General features: G+C 38.8%; 1 protein-coding gene across 1 annotated transcript; it reads right to left on the bottom strand.

Annotated features, from left to right (window-relative positions):
* Positions 1-1,344: 1,344 nt before the first annotated feature.
* Positions 1,345-16,260, bottom strand: GLYATL3 (glycine-N-acyltransferase like 3). The gene is made up of 5 exons (XM_077752855.1): positions 16,183-16,260; positions 11,351-11,458; positions 10,490-10,616; positions 5,899-6,025; positions 1,345-1,771 (listed from the first exon to the last, which is right to left on the bottom strand). Exons 1-5 carry the CDS (start codon positions 16,258-16,260, stop codon positions 1,345-1,347), a joined length of 867 nt encoding a protein of 288 aa, XP_077608981.1.
* Between the last annotated feature and the right edge of the window lie 5,176 nt (positions 16,261-21,436).

Here is a 21,436-nt window from a genome sequence, read left to right as displayed (position 1 = left end):
AGACTAGACAAATCCAACCATCCTGTTTGTGCCTGCTTTTATTGCAAACGGGAGAACACAGCTTGTGATCTTTAAATCTTCCTTTGCAGTCCTTGAAAGATTTATATGTACATACACACACACATGCAAAAGTAATTGGAAACCAAATTTTAAAAAATACTAAGGATAAAAGACTAATGAAAGTATTTATTTAAGCATTAAATTTCCTTTATAAAAATGATACAAAATTTAGTGAAAAAAATAGATTAAAATCAAAATAAGAGTATTCTGGTTTGACGTCTAACACCGATTATCTATATTACCTTGAAGATATAATTTATTTTCCCCGATCCTTAAATTTTTCATATTCAATGCAAGTTTATTACCTTATCAAAATTCTATAAGTTCATACATATGCATATATAAAATATGAAAAGAATGTATATATACATGTGTGTGTCTATGAAAGTATGTTTATATGCACATCTATCTGCGTGCATACCCACATCCACACCTATATATGCATCTTAGTTTCTTATGAGAACACAGATGATAGACAAGGAGGATAGAATAAGGGATAGGTAAGGTCCAGTTCTATTCTGACAGCCTCTGTTTCTGGTATTTAAAACGCCCGTATCCTCATTCCTCCATCCAAAACAACTGAGCAGTGGGAAATTTTTAGAAACACAGATTCTCAGGCTCTACCCCAGAGGTCCTGAATCAGGGATTGTGGGGGAGACGCTCCCCCATCTGTGTTGCAACCTGCCTTCCAGGTGATTCTGAAGTGCACTAAAATGTGAGAACCACTGCATTCGAACATTCCCAGGGAAGAACTGTAGGCTAGAGTTGTAAGCAGAAATGGAGAACCAGTAATTAAAGGGGGAAAAGCAAGATATTCTACAGACAAGTTGGGTCAGAAGTGGTAGGAACAGTTTAGGGAGACACAGCAGAGACAGGCACAGGGGAGTGTTCTTTATGGTACTAGGGAGCTGGTATGGTTGTAAAAATACACAAGTGGCAAGAATAAAGCTGCAGCCACATGCTCACCTGTTAAATCGCTGTTTTCATGCAGTCATTTCTGCAATTGTGCTACGAATTGCTGGATTTAGAACGTTTTTCTTTTAATGGATTCCAGAGCAAGATAATTAACCTCTGTTCTCAGCCATAGATATCTCTGACCCCTAGTTACTTACTGTAGACACCTAAGACAGAAAGAGTTAAGGCTTCTCAGGCTGATCCTTCATGTCTTCTCCATAATGTTTTCAATAACCCAAGATTCTTATGATTCTTCTGATTCCCTCATTGGCAGCTAAGGAATGTATCTATGTTCAGGGAAAGGAAGAAAATTCCCGGAGTTGCAATGGGCTAGAGGGAAGTTTGGCCAGAGAAAGTTTCAGGGGTGAGAATAAGCCTATGAAAACGACAAGGCAAGAACTCGGCATGGACACTCTTCATTATGCTTATGGAAGCCATGTTGTCATCCCGGACATTACCCTGACAGGGGAACCCCTGGCTTTGTAACTTCCTGGCCAGTGTGAGGGACACCAGCTTGCAATAACCTTTTCTGCGATGCTCTGGTAAGGTATAGCCATGGCACATGGTGGCAAACTGGTCTGTGAGAGCCCAGGAGACTGGGTTTCCCTTGTCATCGCGGAGACATACACTGGGAAAGCAAGAGATGAGGTTCATGAGGTACCGGAGGCACTGTTCATTGCCACCCCGTGACCAAGTCCTGTTGAGAAGATCAGCGTCAGCAACACTCAGGTAAGTTAGTTGTGGGGAAGAACCCATTCTAGAAGAAAACAACATGAGAAGGCACGTGAATACAAACAGCTACTTCTGTTTCTCCACTGATTCAAACTGAGAAACCATTCCAGAGATCGTGCTTAGCAAATACCAAGATACTTTAAGTGGATTAGAATCTGTCACTTTCTACTTATGAACATCATATAAGGTTTCATTTCTGTTAGGACAAAATACTCGTATCAAATTTAAGTCTTTCCTTCTAAATTTATGCCTTTGGTGTAGATTAGGGCAAGTATTTCATTTTTCTATAAAACAATTCTGACTTTTTCTTAAATTTTTTAAATGTTTACTTATTTTGAAAGAGAGATAGAATGTGAGTGGGGGAAGGACAGAGAGAGAGGGAGACATCAGAATTGGAGTCAGGCTCCAGGCTCTGAGCTAGCAGCACAGAGCTTGACATGGGGCTCGAACCCACAAACTGAGAACATGACCTGAGCTAAAGTCTGATGCTTAATGAACTGAGCCACCCAGGTGCCCCAGCCAACTTGTTCTTATAAAGTCCTAAGTCTGTTGACACCCTTCTGAAGCCTAAACAACTCCAGATTTTTGGGCCCCTTCATCTTGTCCTTGGCTAAAAAAATTAAAGTATTAGAATAGAACTAATATCTTTCTGCATCCTTGGCTGAAGAGTAAAACAAATTGCTTAACATTCTAGGTATATATAGATGCTCAATAAATGCTAGTTCTAAGCTTCCCTTAAAAGGTCTAGAAAAATGTCTAAAAGTTTATGGTATTGAGATAAAAAGATAGGAATTGGTGCAATTACTAAGAACTGATATCGGATTACTTAGTTGAAAGCTTATGGGGCTGGTTTTGCTGCAGAATTTTCTTTCGTTCTTGAAGTTATCAATGTCCTAAGACCATCCCCTGTGACCATTAAGAGAACTCTTAATGCCATTCTTGATAGGATCTTTATAAAGTACAAGTTTGTGTTTTCATTAGTGGTTCTGCATTGTTAGCTCGCATTTTAGGCACACTGTGGGCTCTGGCACTGGGCCAATAGTCTAACCACTCACCAGTCTGGGATAAAAAATAAATAAATACAAGCGAAAGTTGGCTTAATAGAATTTTTAATTTAATTTTTGAAAATGAACTTTATTTTTTTTTAAGTTTATTTATTTTGTGAAAGAGAGCAAGGGAGGGGCAGAGAGAAAGAGAGAGAGAGAAAAAATCCCAAGCAGGCACTATACTGTCAGCATAGAACCTGACTTGGGGCTTGATCCCATGAATCGTGAGATCATGACCTGAACTGAAATCAAGATTTGGTAGCTTAACCAACTGAGCCAGCCAGGTGCCTAGAAAAACTTTAAAACAAAGGCTGAGAAACCTAAGGCAAAGAAGGCTCAGGCAGAAATATCACTGTAAATAAAAACATTGCTAAGACAAGTATTACAGGAATAATTGCATTAGTAGTTATATATATGACTTTGTATCTGAAGGGCAGGGTATCCAAAATAAAGAAGATATGAATTTTGATAATGACCTAGGTGCTAAAGTATCTTCCTATGCAGAAGGGAGCATTTGATTTAATTTAATTTAGAGAGAGTGAGCATGCATCCGTGAGCATCTGTGGAAGAACATGGCGTGAAGGGAAGGGGGAAGGGTGGAGGAAAAGGGAGAGAGAGAATCTTAAGCAGGTTCCATGCCCAGCTCAACACAGAGCTGGACGTGGGGTTCGATCTCACAACCGTGATATCATAACCTTAGCTAAAATCAAGAGTTGGACACTTAACCGACTGAGCCACACAGGCACCTCAGAAGGGAAGCAATTTAAATCAAAATCGGATTTTAAAAGGCCTGAGTGGGGATAGGGAAAATTTTTAAATAACATCTCAGGGATATGACAGTAAACAGACTAGGAAACTCTAAAAGTCTAAAGGATAAATAGCCTGGTTTGTTCAATACAAAGTAATGTAAGAACTAAAAACAATGAAAGGGGACCCCTATATCAAGAAAATAAAAAATAAAAACTTGAGAGAGATTAACCAATTGCAATGTATGAGCTTTATTTTGGTGCTTATTCAAAACAAACTGCTAAAAGTATTATGATAATTTGGGAAATGTAGCTACTAACTGGTTTAAGGAAACACTGCTGACAAAATGTTGAGATACTGTAGAGCAAAGGGCTGGTGCAGCAGGCTTAAGGACCCTATCTTTAGAAAAGTCTGCTTGTGGGGCGCCTGGGTGGCTCAGTCAGCTGAGCGGCTGACCCTTCATTTTGCCTCAGGTCATGATCTCAAGGTTTGTGAGACTGAGCCCCATGTTGGATTCTATACTGACAGTGCGGAGGCTACTTGGGATTCCCCCTACCCCTTTCTCTCTCTGTCCCTTTCCCACTTGTGCTCTCTCAGTCTCTCTCTCAAAATAAATCAAAGAAAAAGAAAAGGAGAAAGGAAGGAAAGGGGAGGGAAGGGAAGGGAAGGAAAGGAAAGGAGGGAGAGAGGGAAGGAAGGAAGGAAGGGAAGGAAGGAAGGAGGGAAGGAAGGAAGGAAGGAAGAAGAAAGAGAGAGGAAGGAAGGAAGGAAGGAAGAAGGGAGGGAGGGAGGGAGGAAGGAAAGAAAAGGAAAGGAAAGAAAAAAGAAAAGAAAAGAAAAAAGAAAAGAAAAGCCAAACCTGCTTGCCAGTTTGGCCCTTGGCCGGTGTCTCGCCATTTGGATTTCTGCAGGCAATCTGCCATTCTCAGAACTGATATGAGTTGGAACTCACTGTGCCTGTTTGTGACAGTCCATGTGATTTATGATGAAAACCTGTTTTCCTTCTGGAAGTCTAAAGAATTGGTATGTGCTAGACAGAGGGTGCCTCCAATCAAAATCCTGCATGTGCTGTGACAGCTTATTGCTGAGGAAATGACGTGTGTTTTATGTGACTCCATTGGGGAAAATTCTGGAAAGCTTGAGCCTGGTTTCCTCTGGACTTTGCCAATGCACCTTTTTCTTTGCCGATTTTGCTTTGTAATCTATGTACACTGAGTCCTGTGGGTCCTCCTACTCAATTAGTGAGCCTGTGGTGGTCCTGGGGACCCCTGGCACAGAAGTGATATTAGTGTAGTTTTTTGTTTTTTAAAGAATCCTTATATTTTGGAGATATGTATTAAAATACTTAAGAATAATAGATGAATCTCTGGGATATTTCCTTCAGAATAATCAGCAGATAGGGGTATAGATGAAACAAGATTAGCCATATATTGATAGGAGGTTCATTATAGTAGTCTCTCAGCCTGTGTATGTGTTTGGAAATTTTCATAGCTGGAAAAAAAATCAACTCCAGTTCCTTTGTGACTTAAAGTGCCCATTCTTCTTTAGGTTTAGCCTTGTTTTGCTCAAAAATTCCTTCAACATACTTCATAGAAATAAAAGTAACATTCACTGAGGTGGGTACTTTTCATGATGTTTCATTTGTTTATAAAATACATGTAAGGAAGGTATTATAGGTTAGTTTTTGAAAAGAAGAAATTGATTGAGGCTCAGAAAGATGAAGCAAAAGGAAGGTAACTAGTAAATGGCAAAACAGGGGCTTCCCAGTAAGAAAGAAAGAATATAGATACAAAGTAACAAATCTTTTGAAGACTTGATTCTGGAGACAGAATCAGGAGTTATTTCCTGGCTCTGCAGTTTACTCCTGTGTGTTACTTCAACTCTGTTCAAAAAGGGAATTACACAAAAGAATCAAGAGGTAGTATACTTAAAATATCTAGTCCCTGGCCTATTAAAGCTCCACACAGGTCAATTATTTACCCTTATCCCTGAAACATGAAAAATACAATAAGCACTTTGGGCTCAAACAACAGAAGCCAGTTAGAATTATCTGGAGGAGGAGCATACCAAGGAATGATTTTTCTGTGTATACTATGAAAATACAGGACTCCTGAGTTCGTTTATCACTATGCACACATACATGGGTTTAAATTTTGCAAGAAATTATGTGCAGTCAAGCACAGCAGAAAAAAAGTAAACACACACAGACCCACAGGCACATACCCACAGAGACAAATCTAAACTCTGTGGCTTTAATCCAAAGTACCTAATGTTCCTTAAAAATAGTACCTATTTTAGGCACTATTTGTACTCCTATGTAGTAAGTCCCAGCCCACATGTAGAAACTTAGTTTACGTACAGGGAACTGGTGTCCGGCAGAGTTGAAAGAGGAGAAAAATGAACAGCCTTGAAGGAGGTTAGGTTTACCCGTAACCGCTTTGAGTTGGCAACAGCTTTGGAAACATCATATAATTCACTCTGAAGCCCTGTACATGGTAAGACATGATGGAAAATGTGGGTGTTTTATTTGAAAACACAAAAATGAAATTTGTTGCAGTATTTTTATACTAATTATCATCAATACCACCAGTTTGCCACCTTGTGGTGGCAACCACTATATACTTACATATAAATTATTACAGCTACTCCCTGCCTGATTTTCAAACATTGTGTGGGATTTTCAAATCCCTTTCATATTGTTCATCATGATCATGATCTCCCATGAACATTTCTGATGAGAATATCCCTTGGAAATTTAGAATTACTTGTGGGATTTTCTTGATTTTTCTGACTTTCCAGACTGATCTTAAACACCTTAAGGTAAGAGAAATTTTATAACTCTAAAAGTCTACAATCTACTATACAGCTAGAAGTATAAAAGAACTCACATTTATTTGGCATGACATTCTGACTTAAAGACTTTTCCAGCCTCTTGCCTTAGGTGCCCATTACAGAAATATCAAAGTATAGGGGTGTCTGGGTGATTCAGTGAGTTGAGTGTCTGACTCTTGATTTCAACTCAGGCCATGATCTCATGGTTCGGGAGATGGAGCCACAGGTCAGGCTCTGTGCTGACAGTGTGGGGCCTGCTTGGGATGCCCTCCCTCCCTTTTTCTCTGCTCCTCCCCACTCATGCTCAAGCTCTCTCGCTCTCTCTCAAAATAAATAAATAAACTTAAAAAATATATCATCAATAACAAATTCCCCCCAAAGGAATATNATAACCTAAGTGAAAGTCGGACGCTTAACCGACTAAGCCACCCAGGCGCCCCTGCTGAGATTTATTCTAAACTTAACTCACCTGTATCCTACACATTTATCACAGCTATACTATATTACCTATAAAGCTTTATTCGGCCCTTGCCATATGTAAAGCCCTATGCTGGGCACTGTGTCACAGTGAAACACGAATGGTACGGTCTCTGTTCATCAATGACGGAGCTCATCGCATGAAATGTTAGCTTCTGTTTACTGAGAACTGACTTGCTCTGCTTCTCCAAAATCCTATTGGCTCTATCCTTTCCAGTCTGGGTCCTGATTAATTGGATCCCCTCAAAATTGACTTTCCCAGTTCCGTCCATATCTAATGGCTTGTTCCCTCCTTCCAATAAGTCACTTCTTCTTGAAGAACACATAAATGTGGGAACGGGAAGTCACAGTCTGGTATCAGAGTCTTGGCTCCTCCCTCAGGGCATTAAGTCTAAGAAAAGATAAGCAGGTCTTCAAGTTAATGCTATTAAAAATCATAGATGCTGTGGCTAGAATCCCATATAATATCCCTGAATTACATGTAAGTAATTCAAGAGACTTTGAGGGAAAAAATAGCTTGTACTAACCAACGGTATGGTAGTTCAAACAGAATTTCTTTTTCCTAAATTAGACTGAACTAATTCTTTATGAAATTTAGACTAACATCTCTTGAAAAGCCTTTTTAAATTATAAGATGCAACAGAGAAAAATATGTAACAAATGTATAGCTTAATGATTATATATTTTAACTACTACTAAAGCCACAAAAAATAGAAATTTACTTACGCCCTTCTATTTACTACTCTCCCAATCACAATTCCCTCGCTCTCCCCTAATAACAAACATTATCATAATTTTTGTGGCAATCACATCTTTGTTTTAAGTTTTATTATGCAAGTGTGAGTCCTTAAGCACTATTCTAAGATTTTGTCCACTTTTTGTCTGGTAAATACTTTAATTTACAGGTTTTCTTTCAATGCCTAGCTCCCCTACACCCACCTTTAAAAATTCTTTCAATTTATTTGTAAAGAATCCAGTTTGCTAGGTAGGATTTCCATAGTTTGGAGTCTGCTGATTATCCTTCCATGGTGTTGTTGACCATGTCCTTCTGTCCATTGTATAGATTACCATTTTAACAAATGACTTTCTACTTTCTCACAGAAGGAATGCTCACTAATTGTCCTGCCTTTGTCCATCCTACCTCCTTCGAAAGGGAGGAGTTGCTCGTTGGCTAAGACAAAACTCAGGCCACTTATCACAGTTGATTAGAGTCTAGTTCCAGCAGGGAACTAGAGGCTTCTGAAACTTTTAGGTTAGTGCTTATGTCAATGAGCTCTCTCATGTCCCTGCAGCTAGTAGTGAACAAAAGGGCCTGGTCTGTCTGTCTGCTGCATATTTCTTTGTTCCCTGCCTTTGCATGGCCAACACAAGGAATTTGGCTCTTCCTAGTAGGTTAGTGGGTTAACCTTGATTTAATATCGTTTACGGATTGCTCTTATATTCAAAATGACAACAAAGGCATTCCTAGGCAGAGTATGCTGTTGCTCCGAACACCCAGCACTGAAGGGGCTCCATAGCCTACTGCCTAACCTATCTGGCAGCCCAACAGTGGCTCTGTGGCATGAGTTAAAAGATTGACCATTTCTATGGCAGTAGATAGACTTTTGAAATTGTTCATGATTTGGAGATGTTATGGAAGCAGCACTTTTTTAGGTGCTCTGATTAAAAATAGGTAAAGATACTGATGACTTCTCAAAAGCTATTCAGTATTCCAAAGAGAAGGGCCCCTGGGTGGCTGAGTCAGTTAAGTGTCCAACTTTAGCTCAGATCATGATCTCACAGTTGTAGATTTGAGCCCCACATTGGGCTCTGGGCTGACAGCTCAGAGCCTGGTGCCTGCTTCAGATTCTGTGTCTCCCTCTCTCTGTGTCCCTCCCCTGCTCATGCTCTGTCTGTCTCTCTCTCAAAAATAAATAAACATTAAAAAATCAATATTCCAAAGAGAATTTTATAGTTCTTACCATAGAAGCCTATAGCTAAGAGGCCACATCAGAAGCCAAAGGTGATGCCTGCACTGATTACATACTAAATGAGGGGTCTTTACCACTCCAGCTATTTTAGGTGCTATTAACTTACATCTGTCCCATCAAACTTCAGGAAAGATGGTTGTGTCAATTTAAATGACTATAAGTGACTCAGCCTTCTGGGGGAAAAATACTGGCAATTACAGGGATGTCCTCTTCCTAATGATGGGTTCAGGTGATCTGAGGATAGTAGGTCTATAGCACCATAATGTATACGGTTACTGTCATGATTTTTCACACTAAGGAAGAGGTATACTCATTTTCACATCAAAGTAATAATGATGAACAAATTTTCCTAGGTTGCTTAAGTAAGTGGTAGAACCGTGTCTCACTTCCAACCAACTGGGGTAAATCTGTAAAGACAGGAGACGGTTTAGAACTTCCATAGGAAGGTCTTTTTGAGCATTTCCAAATGGATTTTACAAAACACCCCAAGTCTTTGGGTTATGAATATGCATTAGTCATTGCTTGAAGGTTGGAGGGAGTAGTTAAGCTGTCAGAGTAGTAGGGAGACCCTGGGTTTGCCTTGTCCCTCAAACACAGCTAGATCAACATCAAACCATGTGAACACTTAGGACGTCATTGTTTGCAGGCAGACAAACTTTTCCTTATGAGAGGGCTTCAGCTGTTTGTTGCCGAAAAAGATTATCAGACTTTATATTTCTAACATGGGGGACCTGTCTTCCTGTCAAATGATCAAGAAACTCATTTTCAAAGAAATAGGTAGAAACAAACTTTTTTGACTATATCACCCACCAATCATGAAAAGCTGAAAAAGTGATATAATGAAGCTGAAATCATCCATCCACACTATTAGAAACTCTTTTTTTAAAAAAATGCTTATTTATTTAATTTTGAGAGATAGACAGCAAGCAGAGAAGGTGCAGAGAGAGAGAGAGAGGGATAGAGAACCCAAAGCAGGCTCCGTGCTGTCATCACAGAGCCCAACACAGGGCCCGAACCCATGAACTGTGAGATCATGACCTGAGCCAAAACCAAGATACTGAACTGACTGAGCCACCTAGTCACCCCCATCACACTTTTAGAAGCTCTTAATGTAATTTTGTCTTGGCCAAAAGTTCTTCCACTAGCATCGATAACCATGTAGTTATCTACTCAGAGCTCAAATATACTCTTATCTTACTAACTCATGCCAGGATATCCTATGCAGATCAGTTAACTATCTCTTTCCAGAATCATTTGCTTCAGCAAGAAGAGAAGACCTACCTATTGGCTTATACTTAACTTAGAGTCATTTTAAAAGATTGTGACAGGAAATGATTAAGAGTAATAAAAATATGTTGATACTCACTGATATCCATATTATAGTCACAGTGGGGGGAAAATGTCACTTAAAAGCAGTCCCATTTAAATGGTCTCTGCACACCCGAAAGGTCAAGCCTCATTAGGAGTAAAACATGAGTGTTCTTACCAAACTGTAATATATAAATTGTAACTATATGAAATGTATATATATATATATACACACACACACATATATATACACATATATATATGAATTTGTGCACTTAATATAGGACATATCTATCTATCTATCTGACATATATGACAAAAATGAGAACGAAAAAGACTGCCTAGAGTCACACTTGATCTTACCTTGTATTTGAAAAACTTGATCCCAGTTGATAACATCATGTTCTTCCAAGAGCTGTTGGTAAGCCCTGACATCCTTGTAGAACACAGCATAGGCATTAGTATAATGGTCCAGGTAGTCTGTCTCTGCCTAGGATGGAAGACATAATCATAAAAACACAAATACATCCTCTAGGTCACTCAAATCCCATAGACACTAGATACCATTAGTTGCATATGTCTAGATCATTCCCAGTACCAAAATTAGCCATCTATAAACAATGGCTAGATGGGAATGTGGCGAATATACTATAGCAAGGGAAATAACAGAAATTTAGGAGATTTTACTTGATATTTCTTCTGGTATTCAGGAAGTTTTAAGATATTTCACATTTTTCTGGGATATTCTTTATTTATAAAAATAAAATGAGTACAACTTAATCGAGCTGCCTACAAGAATCGAACAGAACTCTCAGAACTTTCCTAGTGTGGTCAGAGCAGCACGCCTTTGATCATGGGAGCTTCTCTTTGGTCTTGAGGCAGAATAGGACAGATGTTATCCTTTTCAACATTCTTAGATTTTTCTCCAGATGACCTAAAGTCATTGGTCACAAGGAATCATCAAACCAGGGGAAAAACTAGTATGCACAAGTATGTATGCTTCATGCTTCTAGAGATTATGAAACTCTACAGAAGCACTTAATTGAACACATTTAGATTAATGGTTTTCCATATGTCTATAACTCCAAATATTAGAAACTAGTGGTGACATATGTAGCGTGTTAAGCTAACATTTATGGCTATGATAGTTATGTCACCTTTACCTAATCTTTTCTTTATTAGTTAATGTCAACTCTTACAGTTTTAGGCCTTTCAAATCTGTACCTCTTTCTGGCGCCGGGTGATAACAGCTTTGAAGTCTGGCCATGACTCCACTACCACTTCCTTTTGAAAGGGATTCCCACGATTTATGTTCATCACAGCTCCATAAACCTGAGCCAGAGAACCCAGAGAGACAAGCCAATCACATTACTAACTCTTCCAGTTGCAGGTTACCATTTTCACTTCTTCTACTGTATAATTGAGGCACGAGAAGGGAAATTATAAATATGTACACACATATATACAACATGCACACATACAAACTTTTGTTATTTCATCACTGTACGTGAAAACTGATAGTCTATGAAACCCTATGAAAACATTCCCCAAACTTAGGTTTTTACTGCACAGCAGTGAGAGGTACCAAAACAACAGGGTGAGTAGATGGGTGCTTGGCACACAGGCCAGTGATAAATACTTACAGAATGAATTGGAATCTGATGTATGGATTTAGGGCTTATATGTGTTTTAAAAATTCCACAGATATGGGGCGCTTGCATGGCTCAGTCAGTTAAGCCTCCAACTTCAGCTCAGGTCATGATCTCACAGTTTGTGGGTTAAAGCCCCGCGTCAGGCTCTGTGCTGACTGCCAGCTCAGAGCCTGGAGCCTGTTTAAGATTCTGTATCTCCCTCTCTCTCTGACCTTCCTCTGCTCACTCTGTCTCTCTCTCTCTCAGAAAAAAATAAAACATTAAAAATATTTTTAAAAAATTCCACAGATAATTTTGATGCTCAGGTACTTTTGAAGTTTATTATACTATCTGAAAATAACCTGTTAAATGCAACTACTCTTTTAATCCTGAATTACAATTAAACATCACTGAGGGTAGCCCCCCTACATTTCAGATTTGATGGAGCAAGGCTCTATAAGCATTCCATGAGGGTCGTAACTATGTCTCATTCATTATTATATCCATGGAGTCTCATAGGGTGGATCAATGGCTTGTTGACTAAACAGTACTGAATATTAGAATTCTGTTCTGTGGCCTTTCATATTTATTCTCCACCAAGAATCAAAGATGCCTGCCCTATAAAACAGCTTCCATATGTTATGTGTGTAGCTTATAGAGAAGAGAAGGTTGTGGTGTCAACAAGGAGGGCAGAGCTGGTGCTCATAGCAGCATCTTCATAACAGATAAAAACTGGAAACAACTGGGGTGCCCACCAACAGTAGAAAAAATGAACGAATTTTGCCATATTTATACTCTGGATTACAAAAAAAGAAACTTAATGTTGAGCTAAAGAAGGTAGACACCAAAAGATACTTACTGTGATCCAATGTACATTACATTCAAAAGCAGACAAAACCAAATTATGGCTTTAGAAGTCAAGATAGTGATTGCTTTTGGGGAGCAGGGAAAGGTAGTGTTTGGAAAGGAGCTTTGCAGGGTAGGGAGAAGCATGCCTGAAGTAATGTTCTTTCTTGACTGGAGTGCAGGTTATATAGATATTTGCTCAGTGGAAACTCATTGAGGGGCACCTGGGTGGCTTAGTCGGTTAAGCGTCCGACTTTCACTTAGGTCATGATCTCGCGGTTTGTGGGTTCGAGCCCCGCGTCGGGCTCTGTGCTGACAGCCAGCTCAGAGCCTGGAGCCTATTTCAGAGTCTGTGTCTCCCTCTCTCTCCGACCCTCCCCTGCTCACGCTCTCTCTCTCTCTCTCCTAGAAATAAATAAAAAAAAATTAAAAAAAAAAAAGAGAAACTCATTGAGCTACATAATTATTTACACTTTCTAATATGTGTTATACTTCAGTGAAAACCAACTTAAATTCTAAGGACATTGGAACCTACATTTTACCTCTTTCATCACATCTTGATTCAAATCACTCCCCTCAATGACTACAACATTATTCAGCTCCCTTCTGTCTTACCAAGTCTGGGACCTCACTCAAATCTTCTCATAGACTGTATCTTTACAAATTTAGTCTGGCTAATACTAATGTGCGACATGGATCACAGTGAAAATCTGAAAAGTAAAGCAACCTGGAAGGGTCATGCTTGTTCCATTAATCATTAAATTCTGGGGCTGCTGATCTTACAATATATAGGCATACGTTTATTAAAATGTTTATTCCCATGAAGAAACCATACATCTTTATTCAAAAATGGAACTTAAATATGCTTGGAATGTTTAGAAGGTTAAAAGGGAAAATATCTCTCCAATATTCAGACTGTGAACGAAAAAAATCCCCAACATGACTTGTTTGTAAGAGATTTGCAACCATCTGCAAGATTTCACATTGGTTGAAAACTAAGAAACAAACTCTTCTAACAGCTGTTTATTTGAAAGGTGAGTGTTGAGAGGAGGGGGGAAGTAGCTAGAGGAAGTAAGGATGCTGGAGGAATGAGCAGTTGGAGTTTGTGGAGAAAATTTGGAGGGACATTTAATCACTGAAATACTAAGATGAGGTAGCTAGGGGGATGGGTAAAATAGGTGATGGGTATTAAGGAGGGCACTTGTGAGGAGCACTGGGTGTTGTATGGAAGTGTGGAATCACTAAATTGTACACCTGGAACTAATATTACACTGTATATTAACTAAGTGGAATGTAAATAAAAACCTAAAAAAAGAAAAAAAAATGAGATTATAAAATACATAGCCATACCCTACAAAAAAAAAAATGGAGGAAGCATGTATACAACAAGACTATTTTCTCTTTATCTTTTTTATTCTCTAAAGGGCACAGTGTAACTGAAGGGGCATTCTGAAAGTAAGGTCACAGAACCCAAGCCAGGCATTGCATAACAATGAAATAATTGAAGTAAGATAAAGAGAGTAAAAGATAAAGAGACTTTAGTGTATAGAAAGCAAGACATTGAGAGTGCCAAGCTAAGCAGCTTTGAAAGAGATTATACAAGGAAGACATTGATTTGTGCCTACAGGCTTCATTTCTTTAACTCTTATTTCAAATGGTGTTATGAGATGCAAACATTATGGATTTAAATCTGAACTCCAGCACTTAGATATGGGGAAGGGATTCAGTAACATCATCTGCAAAATCATAATTAAATACCTGCCTATTCAGAGTATTAATATTCCAGAGGGATTAATAAACTTTTTAAATCTCAAATGAGATCGTGTGAAAGATATTTTGAAAAAGGATACATATCATTCAGACCAACTCAACTAATCTGAACTCAGAGGTCCTTAAAAAACGAGATTTGAAGAGGTGGGGGTTAATAAGTAATTATTTTATAATGTCGCCAGTGACCAAACAAAAAAGTTTATTGAGTAATTATTTTGAGCAAAGCCCCATGGCAAGCACTGTATGAACGAGGAGTCCAAAAAAAGTAAAAACAAAACAAAACAACACATCTACCCTTGGGCATCTGGTAGCTAAGTCGCTATGGGAGAAGCAGTAGATATGAAATGAAAGGAACTGAGAACTGGGATTTAACTGATTCTTTATTTGCTTTAATCTTTTTTTGGACTCCACCTTAATTCATTTTTAAAATGGATTAGAGGGTGCCTGAGTGGCTCAGTCAGTTAAGCATCCAACTTCGCCTCAGGTCATGATCTCCCAGTTCGTGGGTTCAAGCCCCGCGTCGGTCTCTGTGCTGACAGGTAGCTCAGAGCCTGGAGCCTGCTTCAGATTCTGTATTTCCCTCCCTCTATGACCCTCCCCTGCTCACACATACTCTCTCTCAGAAATAAACAAAAACAAAAACATTAAAGCAGATTAATAGACATTTTACAAAGCTGGTGGAAGGATAAAATAAATTGAAAATATCTGTATGCTAAAGTACTATCCAAATATGATATTTATAATATAGGGGCCCATCCTTTGTCTTGATGATTATAACATCTTGGATGACCCTGTGAAGGTTAGCAAAACCTTTTTAGTTCTCTCCGGCAAAAGAGTTGGCCAAACATTTATTCATTTTGGTGTCTGCATTCAGAATGGGGAATTTTGAGGCAGATTGTCCATTTGATACTCTTTTAGCCATAAGATCACAAATTATCATCACTCAGATTTTCTCTATCGTGCATAGTTAAAGCATGATCAGTAGGGCAAGATGACTAGATTTCATCAACCCAGTACAGTGCTCCAGTGTGTGTGCTAAAAAATACAGCTCCCTGGTCTCCATCCTTAGAAATCCTGTTTCATTATATCTCTTCTGGACTATCAGCATGCCACTCACATTTGCAGTCAAGTGCTCTACCATCGAGCTATAACCTTGCCACTCACATTTGAAAACCACTGTTGTAGGGCTATCTCCTTGGTCAAGAAACTTAGCCTTCAAAGACAATTTCTTTGCATTTTGCATTTTTTCTCCAAGTGCTTCAAATGTTTTAATCTCACATTTATTTGTAATCTTTGATTAATGTCATCTTCCATAGTAGGTCTGAGCAGGCCCTCATGGACTTTGAGAAGACTTTGACAAATAGAGGTTTAATGACCAATAAGGCCATTGAGAAGAAACTTCAAAAATAATGATCTTGAAGTAATCAGAAAAATTTTATAATGACCCCTGAACCTCAGCTTCATCGTGAACCTAGGTTATGTTCTTGTGAGCAATACCACTTAATCCATACCCTTCTGCCATTAAAAAAGTTCAAAACTCGATTTTACCTTAGAAATAATGTAGTCCAGTACCCCCTGTATTTTCCTAGACATCATCTAAAGTGGCCGTCAAAAATATAATTACCTGGGCCATATCTACAATGCAGGGGATCAGTCTCTAGCAGGAGGGGACAGGGAAACCATATGTTTAATAAGTGCTCCAAGAAAGTCTTGACATCAGAAAAATTTGGGAAACAGCCACAAGTCTGACATTATTTCACAGAATAATAAAAGGAAGAAATAAAAATCAAACTCTTAAATGTGTGATACCTTGAGCGACTCAGGAAAGTAACTCTTCAACATTTTTTCCAGTGTCAGTAATTTGGTAGAACAGTTTAACACCAACATCTTCTGCAGAGCTCTAACAATTCCACACCTAATTAAAAATTTGAAGGCATATGTTTAATTTTTGCTTGTTAACATTGAATCTCCTAAGGAGTATCCTTGAAATCCTCTTTTCACCAGGTATGCTTTGGAATGTTGTAGCTCCCTCGGAAGAGGGAAGGAAAGGACAATGAGGGGCACTGGAGTGTGTAACTCAGAGAACATGTAGTAATAGAGAATGTTAATGACCTAATCCTGGAAAGAGGTGAGTATCTATATTGGGTTAAGCCTTCTTATTATACACATTCTCTGTGATCAACTCGTCCTTTAGGGCACGTAACAGTTGTGATTTCACATTTGTTTGTGTTTTCATTAAGTCTGTCTCAAGTAGACTGTGATCTGCAAGAAGGAAGGCAGCGTGAGGCACTTGGGTGTCGCAGTCAGTTAAGTGGCCAACTTCGGCTCAGGTCATGGTCCCGTAGGTCATGAGTTGGGAGCTCAGGCCTTCCTCTGTCTCCCTCTCTCTCTCTCTCTCTCTCTCCCCTCCCAACTTGCTCTATCTCTCTCTCTCTCAAAAATAAATACATATTAAAAAAAAAAAGGAGGAAAGGAAGGGCTCATACCTGCTTTGTGCTCCAGTATCCCCCAGCACCTACATGGCCTGGCACATAGTAAAGACATTCTAGGGGCGCCTGGGTGGCTTAGTCGGTTAAGCGTCCGACTTTCGCTTAGGTCATGATCTCACGGTTCGTGGGTTCGAGCCCCGCGTCGGGCTCTGTGTTGACTGCCAGCTCAGAGCCTGGAGCCTGTTTCAGTCTGTGACTCCCTCTCTCTCTGACCCTCCCCTGCTCACGCTCTCTCTCTCTCTAGAAATAAATTTAAAAAACCTTAAAAAAAAAATTAAAAAAAAAAAAATAAAGACATTCTAGGTAGTTGCTGAAAGGATATTAGGAAGCTCAGAGTAAGAATCATAGGGTTAAGTAGGGAAACTTCTTTTTACGATGTGGGGCAAAGACCAGAGGAAGACTTGAACGGGTCAAGTGTCGGGTGGTTATGAAGAACAACTTGCATAGAAACATCTAGATTGAAGATGAAGAATCAGATGTGAGCAAAGGCTGAGGTTCATTTTATTTATTTTTTATTTATATTTTTAATGTTTGTTTTGGAGGGAGAGCAGGAGAAACAGAATCTGAAGCAGGCTCCAGGCTCTGAGCTGTCAGCACAGAGCCTGAAGCAGGGCTTGAACTGTGAGATCACCACCTGAGCTGAAGTTGGACGCTTAACTGACTGAGCCACCCAGGTGCCCCAGGCAGGCTCATTTTAGTGAGATAAAATTAAGGAATGAAAAAAGGGCCTTAATATAATGTATGCAATTCAACCATATGTAATTATATTTTCTAGATTTGGGGGGCTCCATATCACCTGATTTTTGTCCCCAAGAAAATTTTGTTTCCCAGCATTCTAATCAGGTTTTGGCTAAAATAAAAAATATATTTCTTTTTTTTCCGTATTCAGTGTAGTAGAGATTACCTACTTGCTCTTAGCAGCCAGGCACTAGGATGGTAAAGATAATTCAGCTCAACAGGGGAACCTGGTGCTTCTGGGATTGTGGTGGACTGTTCCTGTACAATACATTTCCAGGCAGAGAAAGCTACTATTTGATTTCCTTATGTGGCAGCTTTCTGTGACTATAAGATACTCAGAGTTTGATTATGATTTACCTAAAATCCACCATAAAACTCTACATATAGTTTATGTGAGTCTGAACTTCTAAGAATCATATTTTTTTGTGATCAGGCCCTATGGACACCAGTTAGCTGAGTGGTGCCTCTGAGGTATTTGTATTCTCTACGGGAGTCAGAAGAGATACTAAGGGCCAGCACTAGACAATCAGGCTTCTGGACCATAGTCTAGTACTCATAGTCTGGGTCAATATTAGAAGCTTTGCAGAAATCGAGAGTTTCTAGAGTTCAGGTGTAGTAAAAGCAGGAGAGGTTGAGCCATCATCTTGTCACCCTTGTATCTGCTTGACTTTTCACTCACTCATGCTCTCTCTAAGTAAAATTTTAACTTCTTAATAGATGAAATATTCATTTATTCTAATGAAATATTTTTGAGAGAAAATGAAATAAAACTATTTCATAAAGGAACTGATCATGTATCTCTTAGTAATAAGAGATGCTTTTGATGTCTAAAGATGTTTTTGTGTCTTTACACATAGCAAAGTAGCTAGTGCAAACAGTAGGAATTCTAAGTACTTGTTGATGATTTGATTATTTATTGCCTGATTTGTTCTCCAAAGGGTCTAAAACCACTTATACACAGGTAAAATATATGAAGAAAAATTAAGTTTAAAATTCAGGCAAGGGGAAAATAGAAGTAAAAAAGTAATATGGGGTAAAGAGTGAGACCGGGGGCGCCTGGGTGGCTTAGTCGGTTAAGCGTCTGACTTTCGCTTAGGTCATGATCTCGCGGTTCGTGGGTTCGAGCCCCGCGTCGGGCTCTGTGCTGACTGCCAGCTCAGAGCCTGGAGCCTGTTTCAGTCTGTGACTCCCTCTCTCTCTGACCCTCCCCTGCTCACGCTGTCTCTCTCTCTCTCTCTCCTAGAAATAAATAAAACATTAAAAAAAAAAAAAAGAGTGAGACCAATAGGCACAGCATATGGATACAGTCCTACATATAGAGTTCATCCTCTTTATTTGTGGATTCCATATTTATGAGTTCACCTACTTGCTAAAATTTATCTGTAACCTCCAGAATCAATATTTACAGTACTTTCTCAGTCATTTGTGAGATGGCCCCAAGCAGAGTACAGTAAGACCTTGGTTTGTGAGCATAATTCATTCTGGAGACATGCTTGTAATCCAAAGCACTTGTATATCAAAGAGAATTTCCCCAAAAGAAAGAATGGAAACTAAGATGATTCATTCCACAACCCCAAAATATTCATATAAAAATGATTACAATACTGTAATATAATACAAAACAATAAAGAAAATACAAAATATAAAGAAAAATAAACACATCAGTCCCCACTTACCTTTGCAAACCTTTGTGGCGAGTATGAGGAAGATGAGAGGCGGGTTACTGTGTAGGACAACTTTCACTCTCGCTAACAGATATTGACTACAGTACAGTATTAATAAACTCTTGTCATATACTGTATTTAATGTACCTGCAATAAGGCAGCAGAGGAAAGGGGCTATATCTGCAGGCAGCCTGACCTAGAATGAAGCAAAGCATTCATATGCTTCTTCTTTTTTTTTTTTTTTTAATTTTTTTAATGTTTTATTTATTTCTAGGAGAGAGAGAGAGACAGCGTGAGCAGGGGAGGGTCAGAGAGAGAGGGAGTCACAGACTGAAACAGGCTCCAGGCTCTGAGCTGGCAGTCAGCACAGAGCCCGACGCGGGGCTCGAACCCACGAACCGCGAGATCATGACCTAAGCGAAAGTCGGACGCTTAACCGACTAAGCCACCCAGGCGCCCCTCATATGCTTCTTCTTATATGGAAAAGTAAAAGACTGTTCATAGGTGCTTTGAAGTGACTAAAAGTATACTAGTGCCAGCTGTGGGCACCTTCCAATGTTCTGAAAAATCACTGATTTCTGCCAAACACCATGGCCTGAGAGCGAGCATCCAAGCATGGGAGATGATCACCCAAAATCCTGCAGTGAGCAAGAGAGAGAAGAACCCTTGGCTCAGTGGTGATCATGTGATGTTCAGCATCCCATACTACTTGTATTGCAAGACATCGCTTGTTTATCAAATTAAAATTTATTAGAAATGTTTGCTTGTCTTGTGAAACACTCACACAACAAGTTACTCGCAACCCAGGGTTCTACTGTACTTAGGTGCTGCCTCGTGGTCCTAAGTGCAAAAAGACTGACGTGTCTTGCCAAGAAAATACATGTGTTACATAAGCTTTCTTTGGGCATGAATTATAATGTTCTTCACTGTGAGTTCAATGATAATAAATCGACAATACGTACTAATGTCTTTAAGCAGAAATACACATAAAACATTATACGTTGATCTGCCGATAAAAATGTGATCTGAGGTTTCAGGAACCTAATCTTATATTTTCCCTGGAAGCAATGTTTCAGAACTCACTGTGACAGTGTTCCTGTGAGTTTATTAAACATAGCTACCACAAACAATGCAGATCAAGTGTACTCACAGTAAGTGATTCGTACCTTAAGCTTTCTAGCAGATAACACAAGAAAAAACAAACATGAGTAGTTACATGATTCAGTTTGTCCATAAAATTATCCATATGTTCTTTACCATAGCATTTGCTTGACTTTTCACTTGTACTATCACTAAATGAAGTTCCCTAAGTTCTAAATTATGAAAACCCTCCTCTACCTGGCTTCAATATACCTTTATAGACTAAGAAGCTCTTTCAATTCACAAATTACACAGAGTGACAAATACTGGTGATATTAAAATCAGAGAGACATCTCTCCCATGGGTGAACACAAAGAGGGCACTATAATTACACCACCAGACAATGTTCTTTCAGTAAACAATGATGAATTTCATGAGGATCTTTCTTTTATGAAATACAAAGATATTTTTTAAAGGCCACAAAACAGAATATGGACATTCTCATAGATGCAGAAAACATATTTTATAGATTTTTGAATTATATTAGAAAGTCATAATGACAACCATTAATTATAAAGCTACAAGGTCAGAATGTCATAACCTCACCGAGGTTTATCAATTACAGTTTCTCCACAATTCATATGTTTTCTAGAATTGGAAGGAGAAGATTTGTAATTGCTTTGGCTGAACTTTTATCAATGATGGACTCAATAACTGAAATCTTTGTCAAGGAAAATATTTTACTCATTTTAAGTTTTAGAAACCGAAGTTTCTTCCAGACACTTAAGTGTCCATCAGCACATGACAAGCACCTAAAATATTTTATTAATATTAATCAGCAACAAAAGCATAATCTCCTGAGAGAACTTTCTTATAAATAAAGATCTCTGTTTTTATAAGGTAATATACCACTTACAATACAATGGTGGATGTTTGTTAATGAAGAAAGAAATTTTTTAAAGCAGTTGTGATCCAATGATTGTAATTATTTTTCAAATGATAGGTTTTCTTGTTTAGAGATTCCTCCTTACCTGTTTCTCTAGTCATGCCCCATCAGTGCAAATAATTTTATATTTTGTAATGCTTGTTTTC

This window comes from Crocuta crocuta, unplaced genomic scaffold (assembly GCF_008692635.1).
Source record: "Crocuta crocuta isolate KB4526 unplaced genomic scaffold, BGI_CrCroc_1.0 scaffold291, whole genome shotgun sequence".
In the NCBI taxonomy this organism is placed as follows: Eukaryota; Metazoa; Chordata; class Mammalia; order Carnivora; family Hyaenidae; genus Crocuta; species Crocuta crocuta.
The sequence above is the reverse complement of the archived record's forward strand: the minus strand, read 5'-3'. Positions and strand labels throughout refer to the sequence as shown.